The following is a 22,566-nucleotide window of genomic DNA, read 5'->3' on the forward strand; positions in this document are numbered from 1 at the left end:
CTGGCCTCAAATGAACAAATGAACTAAAGTTCCTCAAAAAAACTGGCTGTTTTCCTGCTGTTACAGTTTCACTTGCCCAGTAGCCATGTGCATTTTAATGGATATTAAAGGAATGCAGCAGTGCCTAGCACATGACATGGAAGAACTTAGCCCACGGGAAAGAGCAGAGGATATTTTACCAAAGATAAAGGTGACTTGGAGAAGAAAGGAACAAAATCGTGGTGCCACAGTCTCTCCTCATGGCCATCTAAGTGTGCAAGCTGCCACCTAAGCTTGCCAGCGAGCAGCAGCCCCAGCCATGGCAAAGTCTAGCACCAGGCTTTTTTCCCCTCCAGGCTGCTGGTTTGTCACCTACTCCTCCCACCCCCAAATTCTAGGTGACCAGACACAATCATGGGTTACTCAATAAGGTACAAAAACTTTTCTTTCAACCTGATCAGTCACAAATCAACAACTGTGTTTGATTTATTCTCTTGGAACCAAACACAACCTGTTTTGACTTGTGATGTGTGAAGCTGCCACCCAGATGAGCTGATAGTGACCCTGAGATCTGTAAAGCTCTAAAGCAAGGCAAATTGCTGCAAAACTCAGGAATCCTCAGTTCTCTCCACAGATTTCAAAATCAAGCTTCAAAGTCACTGCAAAATCCAGTGCCCACTGCAACAGTCCAAGCTTTCAAAATCCATAAAGACATTTACCCACACATACCTGTGCTTGTGTATTAGTGCATTGAAAGCCATCCCATCCCTCCAGCTGGTTGTAAAGTTGTGAATGTTGACGTTGGGGTAACTGACAGAACAAAAAAAAAGAGAGTACAATCAAAAGAGCATCCCTGCTGTCACTAAAAGCTGGTTACAGGATAGATTCATTTATTGTAAACCTAATGGTGGGATATTACCATTCCGCAATGGACAATCTATTATCATGACTGCTCTCTAATCAGAGACTGACTCTAGAGGTAAGTACACCTCATCTACTCTTGTGTCTACTCTTGTAAACTCCACAGAATTTATATCCATTCCAGAAAAGGTTCTAAATGAACTTCCAAGTAATCACTTGAAGGTACGATTTCATAACTTGCTGCCCAATCTGCAGCCTGTGAGGTTTCACATCCCTGCCAGTATAAGGCCTGCTCCTGGTTTAGCTGCTGCGAAAGAATTATTTTCACGTATTCAGACTATCAAGTTCAAGAGCAGAGCAGGAACAGTAAGAGGAACAGAGAGGAGTAAAACCTGATGGCTGAAGGGGCCACCAGAAAAGCGAGTGATACATGAAGTTTTCCTTGAAATTGTCTGCTGTCCCAGAGCACCTTCAAGAACTTCAAGTCACTGACTTAAATAAAACCTATATGAATCTTTGTGCCTCATGGGTACACAGATGAAAAATTCATTTGCTTGGTGAAGTCTCAAAAAATTTCAGACTACACATGAACTACTTTCAGAAGTAAGGAAAAGTCCTTACTTCTTGTAAGGAGAAGATAAAGTACCTCTAGAATAATGCTGAATTGCCCCAAGTTACCACAGGGCATCCAGTTTTCATGGAGGAAACATAATGAATCTTTACAAATAGATATTTAATAATGCAAGAAGGGTAATGTCAGAGAAAGATATTCTGGTAATATTCCCATATATATGGAAAGAGGGTAAAGTTGGTGGCAAACATAGGAAGCATCATTATTTTTTCAGAGTAGGGTGAAAAAGAGTCAGTATATCACTATATATTCATGATTATCAGATTGGTATGTTTATCATACAGCATTAATATAATAAATTCAAAATTTTCTTACTTGTAAACATTAACTCACTTCTCTTGGTTGAATCCACTCAAGAGAGATATGTGTATGCCCATTTAAAATTATTTCAATGAAAACTCAGAATGCTCTAAGAGCTTTAGAGATAATCACTTAAGCCATACTCACCCAGCTGTCTTCATCTGGCACCACAAAAGCAAAGCATCTTTAGCAGATTTCTTCTCCTTGTTGTCCTCAGTTTCAACACTGATGTCTTGGATCTAAAATGAACATAGAAGGTTTAAATATTTCCCTGAAAAAACATATTGTTTGCCTTTTTAAAAAAAGATTAAAGGTTATCAAAATATAAGTAACAAGGGAAATCTATGCCAGGCTACAAGTAGGTGAACGCTCTTCCTCACTTAAGTGCATTCATGTCAAAAGTTAAGTTTCATCTGCCCTTATTTTTTACTGGAGGATTACTCTTTGTTTAGTCCACTGACAAAACAGTTTAAATTTCACAGGAATTTTTTTTCTCAATTATCAGTGCAAACCTTTCCCTACACAGTGTTATGGTGTCACCCAGCAAGGTGTCTCCTTCAGGAAACTGAGCAACAGGAATGTCAGGTTTGGGAAGAAATAGTGTTAAATAGTGTTTGCCCTAAGCAGCATCACAACTATATATTCCAAAATTCTAGGCTATTCTCCAGTTTTTCAAAAGAGGAAACAAAAAAATTAAAGGAGGAAGGAAAAAGGAAAATGGTTTTTACTTTATACGGACAAATATCTCATTTTATGGATATAGTTCACTGATTTTTAAAAAGAGTATTGTAGCTTCAGTGGAGTTTCACTGCTGTCATTGGAAATCAGATAAAAACTTTCATGTTAAGAAAACACTGAGCAACACCAAAATTAAGAGGTTGTTAAATCTATTAAATATTTATTATTATGGGTTTTGTTATCAATAATGTATTTGTTTTATAAATTTGTTAGCCTTTCTGCAAACTGACTTTTTTAACTGAGGGCAAAGACCAACCTGCAACTTGCTGAAAAACATGAAATCTCAGCCTTAAGCTGTAATACCGAAATAATTACTGTGGGCACCCTTAATCTGCTTCAGTGCCAAGTCAGCCAGGTTACTGATAATTACCGCAAAGGTGAAGAGCAGCTGAAGGCAGCAGTTCCTCCTAGGTCTACAACTGGAGCTTCATATTTATTATTAGTTTTAAAATAAAACCATATGAAGTTCCACACAGAAAACTCCCACTGGCTGTGACTACAGATCAGCAGCATCACGAAGATTAGTTTATCCTCTCCCTTAGCTCTGAAGCATGTCCTGCCAGATTTTAAGCACTTTTCACTCCCATCATCTTGGAGGGCTTGAGTGCACTCCACTTTTACAAAGCACAGTATTACAAACAAGCATGGAGAACTCCAACATGTGTACACCTATGTATGTGTACATCTTTACCTGGAATCTCAGGATAATAGTCCAAATAAGGCCAAGGGTCAGCCTGTGATTCCCATCCACAATATCATGAGATCCCATGTTTTCTAGGTGCACCCTCTGCTCTTTGAGGAACTGGAGGGCTTTATCAACATTCTCCAGGCAATGGATGCGCATCCTTCCTTTAGTTGGTTTCGGCTAGAACGTAAAAGGAGAAGAAAAACATGTATTACTATAGATGGAAGGAAAAACATGAGTGGTTGTTAATTCTTCAATCCAGGCAGCTGAGTCACCACATTGCCCATTCCAAGCCAGCAATACTGCATGCAATTGTGCTTCAGATTTCATAGACAAAATGGCTCCTTGCATCCCACACCACATTTACGCAAGGATAACCACAGCACGTGTTAAACTCGTGGTTTAAATGCCAGTGCCCTTGACCTAAGCTGCACACTCTGGGCACCAATTTAATCTGCCTTCCAAAGTCTTTTGGCTGCTTATTTCCTGAATTTTTCCTATCTACTATATTCATTAACTAGCTGGAAGACTAATTATTTTGTTAAGTTCATGCCACACCTGTTCCATTTTCCCAAGATGCTTTATTTTTTCCAGTACAAGGTATTCCACACTTAAGAAGAAGATTCTTCAAAGATAAAGATATGAAACAAACTGGCACATGCAGGCAACAGAGGGAATTGCTAGTAAGTGCTCCAGAGTGTATCTGTAAATATGCTCCAAAAAGGATTTGGACCATAAGCCACCTCAATAAAACTCCTCTTGAAAGAAATATCATTGCTCTCTTTGGTCAGTTGAAGTAGAATAAATATTATGAAAACAACAGAAGATACTTACTCCAAACAACTTCTTCATATGAAAAGAAAGTAAACACAATAATACAAAGATCAGCCACACCAACATAACACAATTTTATGAAGTCCCAGTGCAAATTTAAAAAGCCATGAATGTAACAACAGCATACAGAAGTCTGATGTAAAACTGAACCAAATTTAAGCAACTTTGTTCCACAATAAGGATTCCAGCTGAACAGCCTGTCCAGTGCTCCCTGAGATGTCACCAAAGGTACTCTGCCAAGCTACTAATTGACATAATTTCCTTGTTTTCTGCAGTGAACATAATTAACTGGACATAGAAAATCCTCACCACAGACTGAATTCAAGGGGAAGAGCTTCAGCTGGAGCCATATTATAGTCCCTAGAAATAGCAGCCTGTACAAGCGTGTGATGCTTCAGCATCAAGGTGACCGAGAAAATACCATTCATGATAAAGGTTTGATTTGATTCCTGGGACCCCCTGCTCCCACTCACATTCTAAACTCAGTCTTGACATGCATGTTAACAGGAAAATTTGTTTTACATTAAAAAAATCTTCCCTTTTCCAACAGATAACATGACAGGACTTACTACACAGAATCTGTTTAAACAGTTTGACTTTTGAGCATCAAGGATTTGTAAGAAATTTACTAATCCTTGTTATAGTTATGGAAGAAGTTGAATTAAATGCTTAATTTTATGCTGAATACAATTCTCAGCTTTATTTTTGCAGTTTGGGAGAAGCTGGTTAACAGTGTGTGCAAACAAAATTACAAATGTCTTTTGATACTGGCTGGATTCTTTCCACCCTGCTCAGCAAGGCTATCGCATGCTATCATTTTATTTCCAAATACTGTGCTGTACAGAGGACCTTATGTGTAAGGCCTGGACTAAACACTAGGATTAGGAATCAAGTGAGGGAGGTGCAGATGTTGCCCTTATTGGACACTCATTTTGAGTTTCTCCAGTACACCTTCAAGGACAGGGTTTTCATTATCAAAAATCACAACAGCATTTTGAAAAAATGCAGAGTTTGTGCAAATGAGACTGCACAATTTACAGAGGACAAAGGGCAGTCCTGCTTCCCTGATTAGTATCCTAAATCCCAGACTGCTTCATGGGCATATGGCTCTAGCTCCAGAATGTGAATCCTGGTTTAAACAGTGAGAAAACAATTCCTGTTTGCTCTACTGCATCAGTAAATATATTATATTAATATAGTTATCTAGGAGAGCTTCCACGTTGTTTACTGCTTTCTTACCATTTAATAGTTCTCGTCTTGATTTTAAGCTTACTGTGCAAGATATTACCCCTAGATTTCTGCTTGGCTATCATGGAGATGTGACATCCTAACCAATATCAGCTAAGTTAAAGTCCAAAAGGCTGGAGTACATCAGCAAGCGAATGCTATGTGCCAATCCTCCTGGAATATTTCTTGGTGTGTGTAACTGTCCCAAGGTTTAGTGTGTTGCGTTATCTGTGTGCATGTTTGCAGAGGAAGGTGTGGTGGAATGTACTGTTCAAACAGAGACTGCTGCCGTCCATCCTGAGATAAGGAAGCTACAAAAAGAATTTGTGGTGGTGCAGGCAGCTGCCAGGTCGATACGCAAATGATGATGCAAGCGTAGATCCAGGATTCTCACCCGGTGGCTCCTGTACCCTCCCCACCCCGTGAGCTGCGTAAGATGTTTGCCTTTTTCAAAACCTGGAGAGAAAAATGTAAATGAATCATGCAGCAGGAGTCACACGACTGGTCACGGCTGCTGTTTGACACCAAAAGTCAAATTTTGGCAGGCGGATACAGAGACTTAAACAGAGGTGCCATAGCTGCTGTCTGGATCCTCAAACAATGGGGCATGTTGGGCTCAGTTATCCCTGCATGAATAATGTCTGCTACCAGCAGTGAACACGTCAAGCCTAATACCTCTCAGAAGGAAATGATTTGGCATAGAGAGAAATGTGTTTTGAGCAAACTGTAGCTGACAAACATTGAGATGAGTTCCCTCCATCCACACACGGCAGCTTCCTTACCCTCACAGATGCATTTAGAAAGCTCTCTCTCCCGTCCTACTGCGCAGAGCTACACTGTGGGCCATATGTTCAATTCATTAACCAAAGTCTTAAGCCATGGAGCTCCCATTAATAGGAGTGCTTGATGACAAGTGATTACACAGTAATGTAGCCTTAGGTCTTAGCTAAAGACCCGTATTTGTTTGAAAAGATTGCTTTAATTTAGGTAGTTAAGAGCACAGCTGTCATTTAAAGAATGGAATGAAAAACTGATACCCAGCCATTGCCTGACATCCCAACTTTCCTGTCACAAAGCAGCAGTTTTTCACTATGGGGGTTTACTTAGTCACCACTCACACTCCATTGCGCTGGTACCAAGGGGGCTCTCTCAGCATACTCAAAGAAATAATTTGCCCCATTTATTTAAATTAATTGTAGCTACTCCTCCTAAACAAAGAAAATGCAAGCCTTACCTATCCTCGTAAAACCAAGGGCACCCAAGAGCATTCCTGAGCAGTGAGGTGCAACTAACACCACAGTCTAAACTGCTGTGATGCTGCCCAGGGTGGCCATGGCCCTCTCCATCCACCTCTCTTCCACAACCCCCCCAGCATGCTCCAGAGAAGGGAGAGGGGATGTTCCAGGCCTCGGGCCGGCAGGCAGCCTGCACACAGTCACCTGCATCCAGAGCTTGTATTTACCAGCACAAAAATGGGCCAGCTGGCCACAGTGTTCAGGAAAATTCCTCAGCACATCTAATTCATCATTACCAAGATGGTCTAAAGGGCTGGTGAACGTTCAGAGCTCCGTGCCTGTCAGGTTCAAGAGCAGGGAGTTTGCTGCTGGAAGCATACAGCAACTCGCCAGCAAGGAATCTTTGAAGGACACCTCTGATTCCTACTGAAAACAATAGGAAGATAATGCAATGGTGTCTGGACCCAGCTGAATCAATAGAATTCTTTTTTTTCTTTAATATGTAAAAAGACACTTGCAAGGCTAAACCCTCAGTACTGTTTTGCTGTATGTCAGTTGAGCCAAAGATTCACCAAAAACACCAACCAAACCAAAAAAACCCCACAACAAATATTAACACTTACAAGTCTCTCTCCTGAAAGAACCTCCAGAAGCTTGATGAGCATCCTTCCATCACGAAGGTCAGCATACAAATCTGTGATTCTGCAGGATACGCGTGCCAAGTGGGAATTAACCCACTTTGTGAAAGTCTTCTTCTGAACTGCCTCACGTTCATCTGTTAGGAAAACAACACAGTGTTACTCAAAATAAATCACAGTTCATGTACTTACATGAAAACGTGATGTTCAAACATGTCTAATATTAAATAAAGGTACGGCTTGTCTTCTTTGCAGAATCACTGAAGAAACCGTGACTTTTCACTGAAAATCCACCTTTCCTCCTATTTTATAACATTTTATGCATCAGTGGGAATTTTACTGGGAATTCCATTATCTATGGAATAAATCAGAAGTATAGATTGTAGACTTACTTGAGGCTCAGATAAGCAGCTTTCTCAAGATGGAAAGAGGTCTGTTGTAGAGCCACACTGTAAAAGCTTTTTTGGACTGATCAAACTGTCCAGTAATACAATCAAGAGTTATCTTCCACAACTGGAAGAATGGGCCAATTTCTGCTCTTGAATTCACACACAAATCCACAACAGATCCCCTGAAATACTAGAAGTCACCTTGAATTAAGACAGGTACAAAAGAGAGCAGGCACCAAAGCTTCCTACTTATTCTTTTCCCTTCTCATTACAATATTTACTTGCACATCTGACATTTGTAACTGTATTTACACAATGTCAAGATGAACTTTTCCATAAATGCATGTTTGAAATAGACTTGCATTTATTTAAAGGCACAGAAAAACAGGTTCTTTCCACCTTCAGTTCCCAAAGTCTTTCACAGCTGTTATACATGAAAACATTGGCTATGGGAGCTCCTTCAATGCACAGGCTCACTCCAGTCCACATTAATTCAAAAACTCCTCAACAGCTATCTGCCAAGCCCACAACTCTCAGACAGAAAAGGTCATACATCTTTGTGGTTAAATTCTTTTGCCAAGGGCTTTGGATAAAGCCCTTCCTTGTTCACAAAAATTCACTTGACTGAACGGGGAACTACTGCAGACCAAATTGGTCCAAACACAGGTGCTCCAACTTGGACTCCCGAGCCCATAATTACACTTACAAATGAAAGCAGTTTGCTTTTCCAAACAGCTGACCATTACACCTCCCTTCAGTCTCTTTAAAGTTGTTGGCACATTAAGCAACTGGATGTGAAGACGGCTAAACCCTAAACTAAAACATAACACGTACAGCTCTGAAAAATCATTGTTTGAAACACAGAAAATGTTAATGAGGGTGCAGATCAACACAGAGTTTATATCTGACCACCCGGGGCTTCAGTGGATGCCATCCTTCCAAAGGAAGGACGTGCCCCCTTCCTGGCACAGCAGTGTGGGGAGGGCACAATCCCAACACGTTCAAAGCCAGTTACAGGCCCTGCACCTGCAGGACCTCGGAGACAGCAGAAAAAGCTTGGTCTTGGTGACAAGGAATGATGAAGAAAGTAAGGCTGAAGAGGTCAGAAAGCTAGGAAACAAGTGAAGTTACAAAAGATGGTAAAAGATTGGTGGTAAGGAGGAGGAACCTGACAAGGAGTGGGAGGAAAGACCAGAATTTCAGTGGCAGTTTGCCCAATTTCATAAACTCCACCCTAAGATTTCAGTTCCTCCCATGTATTTCTGAATTTATTATTGCTACCCGACCATGTGGCAAGACATAACCAAAGCTAATGCACTGAAACTGTCCCACTTGTAACAGTTTTTACCTATCTGTAAGGTGTGAAATTAAGAAAATAGGCCTTGGAAAGCTGTAGAAAGTTGCTTTTCGTGACAAAATAGCAACAGGCATTAAACGAATTGATCGTTTGAGTTACTCTTGCTTATCCTCATGCTGTACAGAGCAGAGGACTGCTGAGATAGAGGAAGCAAACAGGAAATCAGCAGTAACTTGTTGCTTGCTTTCCAGTGCACACAGAGGAGCCAACTGCAGCATCTTGAAAGCAGCAGCATGTGTTCCCCCCCCCCCCGCAGCTGCACAAACCTCAGCCTGTCTGCTCTTCCCACCAATGCTGCATGACCCCTTTATTTCCAGGACATCACAGTGTCAGCAGCACACGACTGCTCTGTGCATCACTAGTGAGCATTGTGCCAACAGGAGAATGGCCAGTTCATCAAAAAACCCAAATCTTACCCCAGGAAGACAACACTATAAAAATAAAAAACTGCATCTGCAGCATCTCCAAACCATGCTGCAATTCAGACCAGCGGTGTAACAACACAGCTTGTTCAGTCTTGGGCCAACCAAGAAAAACCCCAATTTATCTGCCTAGTGGAAACAACTGTCTGTGCAAGTAATCATTTAAATATAGTGTCTGCTAACATTAAATATATATTTTATGAACTATTTATAGCAAGTTCCTGGGAATACTGTATCTGTGTGTCTGCTTGTCTAGTAATCCATGCTCTTAGTTAAAGCATTTTTTGAAATGAGTCATAAAATAAAAACCTTGCAATAGCTGGTGCTTTTTAAAGAAAATCCCAAGAGATTACCACATCTCTCTTCACCAGCTTGAACAAGCCCCAAAACAACTCAGCAAGTTTGTTTATTTAATCACTGTAGTCTCTATACAGAAGCACAACATTCAGAGATCTCTGTGGTTACATTCATTCGGAAGAGAAATAGGGGTGGACAGGATCCTAAAAATAGAGTTGGACATAGAACATACTATGTAAACCAAAAAAGCTATCAAATATCATAGTGAAGCCATCCATTAAAAAATCTTTGCTCAAAAGTTAAGGTTATCAACAATTCACCAAATCTGATATCACAATAAAAGCAATGGGTGGGAAAAAAAACCACCCAGGTGGTTTTAGTAAAAGAAGATGAAGGGTCAGAACCAAATAATGAACAAGATTATGGACATGACATGGGAAACACAGTGACATGCCAAGTCAGGCTGTAAAAATTTTGGTGCCACTGTGTTAAGTGATACCAGCCTAGGACCTGCTGTTGTTGAAGGGAAGTCAACACATCAGCTGGCTCCAGGCAGCTCTTCCTGGGGCATGGGAAGAGGGGTTCCCTCCAGTGGATGATACTAATGTGCCCCAAAACGGCTTTCCCACTCCTGGATGACTGCTGGGTCTAAAAGAGGAGGTGAAAGCACATTCTTCAGGCAGTAGGAATTAAGGTAAAATGCCCTCAGAAAGTTCTAGTGTTTCCTTTTCTCATCTGTTGCTTTAGCAGCCTTAAGAGAACTGCATTATCAGTGAGGGAGAGGACAGGACCACAGCCTCCTCATCTAGCTGGAGTTCCTCTGTGCTTCACTTGGTGCTGTTACATGCATTTTCTTTAGTCTAGTGTAAGATGCAGTTGCTTTCTCTCCTCCTCTGCCTTCCCGTTTCCCCAGCCCCGCTCTCTGTGGTCCTCCATTTCCTGCTTACATGCAAGGCCAAAGGGCTGGGTTGGGTTTTCTGGCTCCTCACCTCCGCATCCGCCCCGCGCTCACTCTCATCTTCACTCCTCTCACCTGATCCCCACCCATCCTCTGTGGCGCCAGCCTCCTCCCTGCTTACTCCACAAGACGAAATTGTGTAAAAATCTCTACCCATACCACAGCTGCAAGGGTTTTAGCACTAATTCCATGAAGAATCGGCCTCATTTGGGTTGGAAAGGACCTTAAAGATCATCCAGTCCCAACCCCCTGCCATGGGCATGGGTATGTCCCCCTAGACCAGACTGCTCACAAGTCCCATCCAACCTGACCTTGAACACTTCCAGGGAGAGGGTAGCCACAGCTTCTCTGGGCAACCTGGGCCAGTGGCTCACTCCCTTCACAGGAAGAATTTCTTCCTAGTGTCTCATCTAAAGCTCCCCTTTCAGCCTGAAACTGCTCCCCCTTGTCATACCACTACATGCCCTCCACTACCGACAGAGCCTACTGGCCGTTCTTCACATGCATTTGAGCAACTTCATCGCTGTAGCCATTCATGCCTTTCATTTCCTTCCTATCTCTCCTCCTCATTTTCTTCCCCTGTCTCCTCAGCAAGAACATCCAAAAGCTGTGAGATGCCTGGCTGCCCAGTGCAGCCCTCAGCCCCGTGGGAAAATCCTGTGGCACCTTGTAAGAGCCAGGCCCCTATCTGCTCACTGCCAGCTTTTAGGGACAACCAGTGACCTATCTGAGAAAAATGCCACCAGAGAGACACAGCAGTTCTTTCAGTACCCTAATGGGCTGGTCACCCAGGAAGGCCACTCTTAATCGGGCCCTTGGCAGAGGCGGAGCTCAGCTCTAATTCCCTGCTGACAAGATTAGTGAGAGGAACACCAGAAGGGATCAGGCTCAGCAGTCCTTACCCCCTCACAGCTTCACTCCTGCACTCCCACAACGTGGGAAAAAACCAAGCCCGTCTGCAAAGTTGCATGGCTGATGCTGGTCATGTTAAAACCTCTCCTGATTATTTCTACATGGTGTTTCACAATGACTGCAGGTTTTTGCAATGCTGTTACCAACCCTTTCAAACTGATAAACTTTTTTCTTTTTTTTTTTTTTTTTTTTTTTTTTTTTGGGTTTTTTGTTTGTTTGTTTGTTTTTGGTCTGGGGGTTCAGGTTAAAACATGTATAGAGAAAAACCAATGGATTTTGGTTAAATATTTCAGAGAAACATCCATACAGAAAATCATTACTTATGGCTATGACAGCTTGTCTCAGCACACAACTATGAATTCTTTAAATATGTAGTGCTGTGTAAAAAATTAAATACTAATGGCCAGGTGCATCCATGACTAATGATACCAGGGATTTAACATCAGTGATGGGCCCTGAAGCACTGATTACGAATCTCATATGATTCTTTTGACAAATGTCCTTCATACTTTCAAAAACACAGTTCTAGATTTTGAAGATTAATTAAACCAGAGGATATGGGTGGAGCTCCAAGTGTCCTACAGCTTGTGAAAACATTTGTTTCCCAAGGGTAAAGAGAAATGCGCAACATGCAAAACATGCACGGCAGGAAAACGGAAACCACTCTAACAGCAGTATTGATAATAGAGAATCCAACTTATCTTGAAGCAACACTGGGAAGGAAATTTCCTCTATGCGGAAGCCCCCACGACAACACTAGCAGCATACAGCAGACTGCAAGCTCCATCCTGGTGAGCGTGATAAATCGAGGACTGACTTTGTTTAGGAATTTAGTAAATAAACTGGAGTTTGTACACTGAAATTCACATAAACCAGGACTGGACAAGATCACGAACAGGCATCTATCCCCTTCCCCGCAGAGGAGACTCACCTCTTCTTCTACTAATTGGATGAGAAAAACTCCTGACAAAATTGCAGTCAACTTTCTAAAAGACCAGTGTGTCAGTGAGTGAATCCCCAGAGCAGGACAGCGTGAGGGGAGGTCACGCACACCACCCTCCCTCTGTCACACACTCAGCTCGGCTGACTGAACTCAATAGGGCTGCGCCAGAAGAATGAAGAATTTGTCTTAATAACTGCCCTGGAAAATGCATGGCAGTGGGAGCCAGTTGAGAGGAACGTGGGCCTCCATGACCCCTGTGCTGCTCCCACATGCCAGAAAGTGTCAGCAGCCTCGGACCTTTCGCATGACCGCAGCACTCACTGTGGCTGTGGCAAAGGTTACCTGGGCAGCCGCCTGTTTTCTAAAAACAGCTTGAAGACCATGTGCTTCTTCCTTTCCATACCGGTCAAACCACATTTTCAACAAACTGACCTTGAATCTGTTTCAAAATGAATAGCAAATACTTTTGGCACATGCTTGCTGCCAGCCCAGCACAGGTAAAACAACTCAGGAGTCCAAGAGCTCCTGCCAAGGCCTCAGATAATCAGCGACAGGGCTGCTCTCAAAGGAGCTGAAATGCTACAGAAGGAAACAGAGAAATTAGAGCACAAAAGGGAAGGTGAAAGGGGCACCGTGTGCCCAGCTGCCCTGGGACAGCCCAGCCTTCAGAGGCACCAAAATCCTGCCCACTGATCAACTTTATGCATGGTCAGTGTTTGCAGATCCCTGTTTTGGGTGGATACCTCAAGAAAGGAAAACGAAGGATGAGTTTTAATGCCAAACTCCAAAAGCAGACTCTCCTGCAGACTTCCACGTTGAAAGTAGTTTTTCTGGCTTAAAATTATTATTTTTTCACTATAGCAACACAGGCAGCCTGCGCACACCCTACATGAAGCGTTGCTAAATGCACTGACTCAGAGATCAGCTGAGTGTTGCTCCAGGCTCACCACTTCTGCTGATATCCAATATCCACAGCTTCCCAGAATTCCCCAGATCATGGTGGGGGTTAACCATGCACAGAGAAAACAGAGCTTTCTTTCACAGGACAACCTTACCATTACTGTAGTGTTTCAGGGTGCAGGATATCACTCTGTGTTTTCTCACAGGCATGAGGATATAGACTTAAATTGCCAGTAATATTTTCAGTTTCACAAATTCCATCCATGCCTGAAAGTTTTTCAGTTGAGAAAGATGCCTGAGAGAACAGCAGATCAAGTTCTGGGACCAGATTGCTGTGATCAAACAAGATTGTATCAGGCAACAACATGAATGCATATGGTGCAATAATCTTCCCCATTTGTTACAGTAACAGAAGACCAATACTGAACATGAAAAAAGCACCTCTGTGTGTCTGTACTGGATCAGCTGAGGAGGGAAACATCTGCTCGGACAATCACTCACAAAATGATGGCCTTTTCATATGGTCCCAGTACATGCTGTATTAGTATGTGGGGCATATAATAAGCCCAGAGAGAGCAATGCATAAGCAGGCACAGAGAGTCTAAATTAAAATACATTGGAATCAATCAACAGGGAAGAAAATGATGAAAGGAGGAAGGAACACCAAGCCAGGAGGAGGACTATTAGGAAATAAAATTACTTTCTCTTACCATTCAAGTGTCCCATAACTATCTGCCCTTTAGTAGTAAGACAATAAAACTGACTAATGGATGCTGCTTTTCTCTATCTACAAATAACAGGGTTAGGACTGAAAACAGTTGATGAAAATGAAAAAAAATAAAAGAGTTTAATATGTAAGACAGATGTACATAACGCATGCAGAGGCAAGCAACAACCTAGAACGAAACCTGCAGAAAGTCAAACATACATCTGACTTATACAGAGAACATGATCCATATGGGTCCAATGCTTGGAAACAACAGGTGAACTTTTTAAAAAAAAAAGCATCTCCATTTTTACTGCCTCATAGACAGTTTAATGTGGAGGAATGACTGCAGCTGATAGTTTTGATGCAAGTGAGATGCATTTGCTATGGTTATTTTATGGCACAAAGTAACCTGTGGTGTGACTTCCTCGTAAAAATTGTGAGATTACGTCAAAGCCCTTACATGCTCAAACATGACTTAGGCAAGAACTTGAATGCCAATGTGAAAGATGACAAAACAAGGTGATTTAAGTCATGTTGTGTTGAGCTGGTGATTTTCATTAGGAGCAAAATCCTCACGGCTTTCCCGACTCTGCTATATAGAGCCTATTGTTCACAAGTCAGGGGTGTGTTCAGCAACCCATTCTCTTTGCTAGGAAGCACCAGCCAGCTTCCAAATCCTGTTAAATATCTACTCTTCTCTGCTAAACATTACAGCATGTGACTACTTTCACCGCTGAAAATGCTCTGAAAAGACAAAAGGGAAAGCTACATAATGCAGCATGTGGAAAAAACAATTCTGCTGCTTTCTCTCTTTGATGTCACTAAACCTCACTCACAACAATAAAATGATGCACAGAACAATGTTCGGTAGCCAGCCAAGCATTACAGGGTGTGGAAAGGCAGGTCCCTTCATTGTCTTTATTTTTACACAGAGTTTATGGCATTTTGGTGTCAGCAATACAAAAATAAACCCCCTGAAAGCCAGCTTCAGATTCATGTAGATGAATGATTATGTTCATCTGCAGAAAGTTGCTGCACAGTCTCCCTCAGCAGATAAATGAAATGTAAAAGCCACTTGGGTTTAACAGATTAAACTGGTGGAAGAACTCAGCCTTTTTCTTTTTTTTTTTTTTTTTTTTTTTCCAAGCAGAAGACAAAGATGACACATTTAAGCATACTTACAGAGAATAGAGAATATGTGCTTGGTTCTCCCTACACTTGTTTAACTTCAGAAAAACTGGAATGCAAAATTGTGTAAATATCTCCCACATCAGACCGGCTCCCTGCAATGCAAAACACTACACAGCCCATTTCATAAACATTAACCACTCAATTTTTTTTTCCTGATACTCTAGGATACCAGCTGACTTCTTGTTTCTCTGTATGAAAGGCAAAGCAGATACAGAAATGCAATGTTTCTAGTGGATAATTAAAATGGTTTAACACTTCTAGGTACTGCTCTTGGAAACACCTACACCCATCTTAAGCTTTAAACACCGTCATCTGCCCTGGTTTCAATATAACTGCTCGTGTTATTGAAGCTCACTACAAGAAAAACGTTCAAGAGGACCAAGACCTCCAAATGTATTAGGAGAAAGATGTTCCAAAACAGTTTTTTTATCATAATAACCAAAATACAGTTGAATAAAGGAATAACTTTATGGCTTAATGGGCATACAGTATGTTCAAATCGACATCCTTCAAAAACAACATTGAAAATACTTCAGTGCTGCAGGCATTTAACATAAAAGGACACAAATGCCTTATGGCTGATTTGACATTAAGAGGTTTACAGTTGTTGCAATTTTTTTCTCTTTGCATAAGAGACAAATCCCTAAATGAAAAGGAGCATGGAAAAAGCATCGGCCTGTCCCAGGACACTGACTGAAATTCCCACAGAAGAACAATGAAAACCTGAGGTCACTGCACTATTTCAAGTACATGCAATCTTGTGGGGTCTTTGGAGTTTCCTTTAAAAAACATTCCAAACATAATGCAGGGAAGTGCCAGGGTGTTTTTTCTTTCTTTCTTCCTTTTTTTTTTTTTTTATTCTTTTTTTTCTTTTTTTCTTCATGAATGTGTGTGGTTGGGGGGTGGGGGGTGAGGGGCACTGTTGTTATTTTCCATCCTTGCCCAAAGCTAATCAGCATGGGTGAGGGCAAGGCTTGGCACAGGCAGAGAACATACCAGGTACATGCAAGCTCAGTCTTACTTCTTCCTGTGTTCAGCAAACCCAGCAGAATGAAAGTTTTTACAGTGGATTCAGTTGTGTAAAGGAGGAAAAACAAGGGGAGGAGGAGGGAGGTGTTCCGTTTGTTTTTTATTTATTTCTGTTGTTTTCTTTTCCTTTCAGCACACCTCCCTCTTCTTTGAAGCTGCAGGTAATGCAACAGTTCCCACACAAGATTACTAACAAACTGCTATTTCTACAATCCAGCTATGTGACCAGACTGGGATCCTCCTTATCTGGGTATTTTGAAATACAGAATTGTAACAGCTCAGCAGAGATGAGTCAGTAAGGGATGGGCATCAGGACTCAGCACTCACCATGAAAATAGCAAAATGAACCACCCCACTGGGAGGAAGCTTGCTGATGGTGCAAGGTGGGATGAACCACACAAGAGAAATTCTAATGGGATATCAAGAAAACTGTCAATGTGAGGCTGTTTAGACACTATATTCCTCCCCCCCCCCCCCCAAGAGGCTGTGGGATATCCATACTTAAGGATTCAAATCTCAACAGGACAAATGATGTGCCGGACCAAATTTACTCCCTTTTATACCTGAAGTATTCTGTGATTCTATGAATTTTATCAAGCTTAAACAAGAATAGACCAGAAGACTGGACTGGTGTATTCCTATGGAATCCTCTCGAGGGATTTCAGAGAACTGTGGGAACTTTTTTCTCAATTGAGGCACAAGTTGAGACATCACATGGCAAGTCAAAGCTGTGGTATGTTTTGACCATGCTTCTTTAAAAACTCGCTGCAATCAGAAAGAATAGTACATGAAAGAAATGCCAAACCTTTGTTGGTTTCATTTTAAATCTAATTTTGCTTTAATGACAGAAAAGCATGAATTGAAAATAAATAAATCTATGATGAATGCATTTAATCCATTCAAAATATTAAATCTCACTTCTAAGTGATGTTATCATTATAATTAATTGGTGCTAAATTATAATTTTCATTATCACAGAAATACTTTAAATGGAAGAACATGTATTCAAACAACCACTGTGTTGATCAGGGATTAATAATAGCTGATTTCATAGCCTTGCTGTGTTGAGTTCACCCAGTTTCCATGGTCACACAACATTTTACTACTGTTAAATGCATGCTGTAGAGTCAAACGCTCTATGCTGTACTGACAGGTTGTTGAATAAAAGCAGTAATGCCACAGGTAAGCCAGGCCATGGCTCAACAAGCCTGAGATCTCAGCTAAATCCCAAAGGTGAAAGCTGAATGAGCAACAGCAATAAAAATATTGCAGATTTCAATAAAAATTTCTTATGGAACTAAAGGAATCATGGCATTTCTAGTATGTAGTTATTTTTAATAAGGGAGTTTTAAAAATGAATGAATTTTAATGAGATTTGAAACAAACTGCTAATAAGAAGCATTAGAGGAAAAATCCCTAATCTCTGGCTCTAATCTGCAAACCCATCATGCAGAGCTCCAGTTGAAGTCCTGGAGCTGTTGTCTTTTGAGACAGGTAGAACTGATGCCTTCACCTGTTCGCTTGCTTAAGAAGAGCTCTAAAAAACTGAACCACAATGTAAACTTTCACATACATAACAGTGCAAGAAGCCACTCTGTATATTAGAGTTCTTTTTTAAGAAATCCATGTGGTTTATTACTATTATTACTATTAAATAATAGTAATATTCTTCTTTCCACGTCATACCTTCTTCCTTGGGACTTCTGAGGTACAACCAAGTTGCACATACATTCTAATTCCTCACCTCAAAATTTTCCTGTTGGTCTGTTTGACTGCAATCCAAAGGTCATTTATGGATCTGCTTTTATGGGACAATGTGGCATGTTTAAGAAAAATCATTTTAGCTTTTGGAGTTATGCAAAAGCAGAGGAAAAAAAAAGATATCTTTTCAGTACAGTATTTACTGCCCATGCCATAACTTTCAAAGCTGTACCAGAAAAAACCCAAACCAAACAAAAACATCCTGTTTTGTTTTAAATTCTTGAAGGAATTAGCCAGGTATAATTCTGAAGGAATTAGCCAGGTATAACTATGCTTTGAACACCTTAAATAAGTATCTTCATCCAGCCAGAAATATCACTTGTTTTTCTAGTCTTAAAGCAGACTTGTGAGTTGTACTGATTGTGCAAGACATCGACTATGCAAACTGAAAAGCTCTACATGGGTACAAAGGTGCAGCACTTCTGTTGAAGCTATCCATGAGAGCTCCCAATAATTTACCTTCTTTTACTTTAATTTTTAGCACACTGTGAAAATTTAAGTGTCAAAAATCATCAGCTCAGCACAATCAATATAATGAGCACCCAAAATCTTGATGTCAAAGTAATTTCACTGATGCCTCCTTAAACAGGTGGGCTCTGTGTTCTGGGCTTTCCCCTCCCTCAAAATGTGAAACTGTGTTGTGACTATGAAATATGCAATTAATAAAGGAAACTCAGAGCACAGTAATGTCTGCAAGCTAAGTGACTGATTAATGATCCCGAGTGTCTGTTGATGGGCTATTAATTTCATTTTAAAATAATTCAGGAATTGGTTAAGTACAGAATTATGGCACAAAATTATTTGCCTTACATTTGTGAACAGGCTATTTGAGCAAAGACTATTCATGCACTTATGTATACCTTGCAACCCCTCATAGCGAAATCACACAGACACACATGTATACATGGGCATGAAAATGCATTTATGACATCTTGCACAGACTGCACGTGCCTTATTTGTGTGTTCCTGAAGTGTGAGACATGACAACTCACTGATTTTTCAGGTCTCCAAACTTATGGGCACATTTAAGCCTAACTCAAACACACAAGATGTTCATGCGTAAGAAGAAGGTCCCTAAATACACTTTTGAATATGAAGTCCACAGTGACCTGCAGCTGATGCCAGGGAACTGTTTCAACCTTGGCAACAGCAGCTAAACCAGATGGGAGAGCTCGATTGTGTAGCACAGAAAACAAAAGGTGTTCTGGCTTTAGGTGGTTCACAAACTTACACCTGAAACTGCTGCGAACTGGTTGGGATCAGCCATGCTCCCAGAGACTGCAGGAAAGGTAAAGGACAGCCCTGTATCCAGCCCACTGAAACAGGCACTGTGGAGATGCCACCACCCTGCTCAGCTATTTTAGTCACAAATAGAAAGTCCCTTCTGAGCTGCTGTTTTATTCTGTGCTGCTACAACTGGCAGGTGCTGGTCCCAGCCCTGTCATACCCAGGAGCTCTCTTGTAGCCAGTGAAGAACCAACCACTCTCCATCCTCACAGAGGATGCCACTGCCAGAACATGCTGCCCAACTACAGATTTTGCATCTTAGGTGTCCCTAAGCATTGTCTGTTCTCCAGTACAACTTGCAACTACTTTTATTTAGAAAAAAGCACCTGCAGCAAGGCCCCAGGGCCCCAGGCACAGAGAACACATAAGAGTCTTCCAGGTGGCACCGAGCATCATTAGCATCAAGGTATTGGCAAATATTAGTGTAGAGCAAACGTTTCAATAAATAAGGAGTTGTATCATGAGGATTTTATAATATCAGGAATCATTATTAACATACTTATTTTAGGCAAGAGAGATAAGCATTCAACAAAATGTGAGCAACAGATTTATGGGAAAAAAAGTGCCATAACTTGTGTCTTGCTGTGTGATCTCCTTCTGTAAAGACTTAGCTATGAACAATCGTGTCCAGGTACAACCAGCACACCATTTGCTCTTGGAGGTTGCTGGATTATAAGCACACCTGTAGAAGTGACAGTGACCAAGACAACACCTAGGGAAGAGCCAGTAAACTTGTCTATGGACATTACCCATTTTCTAAAGTTACTTCCTTGAGCTCTAATGAAACACACCTTAATGTTACCAGATGAGGTCATGAGGAAGAAACACAACTTGCACCCTACAAGGTAAATGAAAGACACAGAGAGGCAACAGGGCGCAATTCACCTCTAAGAACATAACATGAAGACACTGAGCATTTAAAGGTACAGTAACTCAAATTACTGAACTCCCCATGCAGGATACTAACAAATGTCAGAAGTTCAACACTCAACCAACATCTTATGTTCCTAGATACCTTCCTTATTTATTTGGAACCCTACTTGACTGCCATTCCACAATGACTATCAGTCATGTTCAGCTGCAATCAAAGTGCAGTCACATCCACAATTTCAGACCAGTCTCTTTCATTATACTGCCAGAGAACCCAGAAAAGTTGAGAAAATAAACACCCCCTGCAAAAAAGGGAACTTGCACTAGCAGAGTAAGCCTCATTTCCCTCAAAATAACTGTGGAAAGACACTAAACTAGATGCAGAATTATTTGTTACCCACAGCAAACCACACTTAGTGCAGATGAGAAAGTCATGTTTTCACTTTCCTTTTTTCCTGGAAACAAATCCTAACCAGAACGTATTTTCAAAAACTGAAAACAATTCCTGGATAAAATGAGCACTAAGACCTGGACTTTTGGTTTTTTGGGTTTTTTTTCTTGGAAGAGGAAGGCTGAACCCAACATACGACATTCAGTATGGAAAAGTTGAAACCAAAGAGACATCATTGTTTGAGAAGAAGGAAACAACAGACCTGGATTTGAGAGACAAAATGCCACCAGTGAGTTCCTTGTTGGCACTATACTGTTGTGTAGTTTCATTGCCTTTAACAGGGCTGCCTTGGTTTAGATTATCTAAGAAGTGGGCTCTGCCCACTGGCTGATTTTCTGAAGAGTTTACTAAGCCATTAAGTTCATTTTAAGTATCTTTATTAAACCATATGTTTTTTTCTCAGAAAAATCCGGGCAGCCAGCATTTGTTTAGTTCAGATAAACTCTGAAATCTCTTTGTAACAACTCTATTCTGTTTAATCTCTGCAGGCATAATGCCACCCCATGCTCGTGATTAGAGTGCTGTGGTAATATAGATACATTTTGTACCTTGACACCATGCTTTCTTCACGCTCTTTGGTATTTAATTTTCCAGCTATTACACCTGAGAACTCCATTTTGATAGAACTAAAACGTACAAGAAAACTTAAAGAAACTACCCCCAAAACCAAAACTATCCTCAGAGATATATGCCTGGCCATTTTAACTATATCTGAGGCAGAGATGTTTGCAGCCTCTGCAAGGGACAACAAATATGATTCCAACACAGTGCCACTTGGAACTACACATAGCAACGATTCAAAACCATTAAAAAGTGAGAAATCATACTTATAACTTCCTGATCCCTGCCCAACAAACCCTAATACAACTTCACTAAAACCAGTGCAGTGTCATGTATTCTACCAGTTACCTATCAAAGGGAAAATTGACCCTGTCCAGTGTAAGTATGTCATGTATGCGTAACTGGGCCTGAGTTCCAGCTCCTGTTTTTTATGAACAAACAAAACTTGACTGAACATGGAATTATCAGTGTTTCCAGTTAACTCCTGGAAAGGCCACTCAGTAATGCCACATCTTTCACAAGACCTTTGAAAAGCTACAAACGTGGCCCTTAGACTATGCCACAGCAATTGCCTGCCTGTCTGCTCAACTGTACTGTTCCCCTCCAAAACTGAAGGGCCTTATTCTTTAAGCTTCTTTCTAAGTGAAACAGTGGGGCATTCAGCACGGCTACGAGACTGGTTAATATTGGTTTGGCTACAGTAGTTCTCTTTCAACAAAGGAGGCTCTCAGCCCAGGGTTCCCTCATTCCAGCAGCAAGTGTACAAGGTCTTTTGTGTTAACATGGGCTCTTCTGGCCATTGCGACCTTAGACTCCACATCAAAAGTCACAAGCATGAGTGGTCACCATCCCTCTAGTGTTTTCTCCTATGAAAGAAAAGCGAGGATTCAGCTAGATGCATTTTTTGGAGCAGCAAGCAATTTTAGGCTCACGTGCCTTCCTTGATTACGTGCAGGCCATCACGGAGGCCAGCAGGGCCAGAATTACTTTGGGTGCTGACCACGTGCAGAATGTGAATGAAACTACGTGTTCATAACTGAGTTAGGAGTAAGGCCTGCCTCCCCACAGCACCCCTGCTCCCATCAGGCATGTCACCCTCTGCTTCCGCATGCCAGGCCACAGCCTTATTCTTGTACTGGATCTCAAGACTGCTGGAAGGCAGACTAATCCCTCATTTTGGGTTGGGAGGGGACCTGTTTGCCTAATATCTATTAAATCATCTTCATCTTTGGAGTCATTATGCCATTTCACTTGGACAATGACAATGGGAAAACAATCGCTACCTGCCAGCCCCAGATGTAAATTTTCAAATGAAATTCCAGATTTGATTTCTTGCAAGAAAAGCAAAATAGATTCTGAAGCACCTTATTTATTTCAATCTGCCTCCTTCACCACAGCTTT

General features: G+C 41.3%; 1 protein-coding gene across 4 annotated transcripts in view; it reads right to left on the bottom strand.

The window, feature by feature from the left end:
* Positions 1–22,566, bottom strand: part of SPTBN1 (spectrin beta, non-erythrocytic 1) — a 129,514-nt gene that overhangs the window by 44,976 nt on the left and 61,972 nt on the right. For all 4 annotated transcript variants that reach the window (XM_071740411.1, XM_071740414.1, XM_071740413.1 and 1 more), the window contains 4 exons: positions 7,114–7,265; positions 3,201–3,374; positions 1,919–2,010; positions 709–789 (listed from right to left, as the gene is read on the bottom strand). In XM_071740411.1, coding sequence (XP_071596512.1) covers positions 709–789; positions 1,919–2,010; positions 3,201–3,374; positions 7,114–7,265 — 499 coding nt within the window. The remainder of the gene's footprint in view (positions 1–708; positions 790–1,918; positions 2,011–3,200; positions 3,375–7,113; positions 7,266–22,566) is intronic.

The sequence above is a fragment of the Heliangelus exortis genome, chromosome 3 (assembly GCF_036169615.1).
Source record: "Heliangelus exortis chromosome 3, bHelExo1.hap1, whole genome shotgun sequence".
Taxonomy (NCBI): domain Eukaryota; kingdom Metazoa; phylum Chordata; class Aves; order Apodiformes; family Trochilidae; genus Heliangelus; species Heliangelus exortis.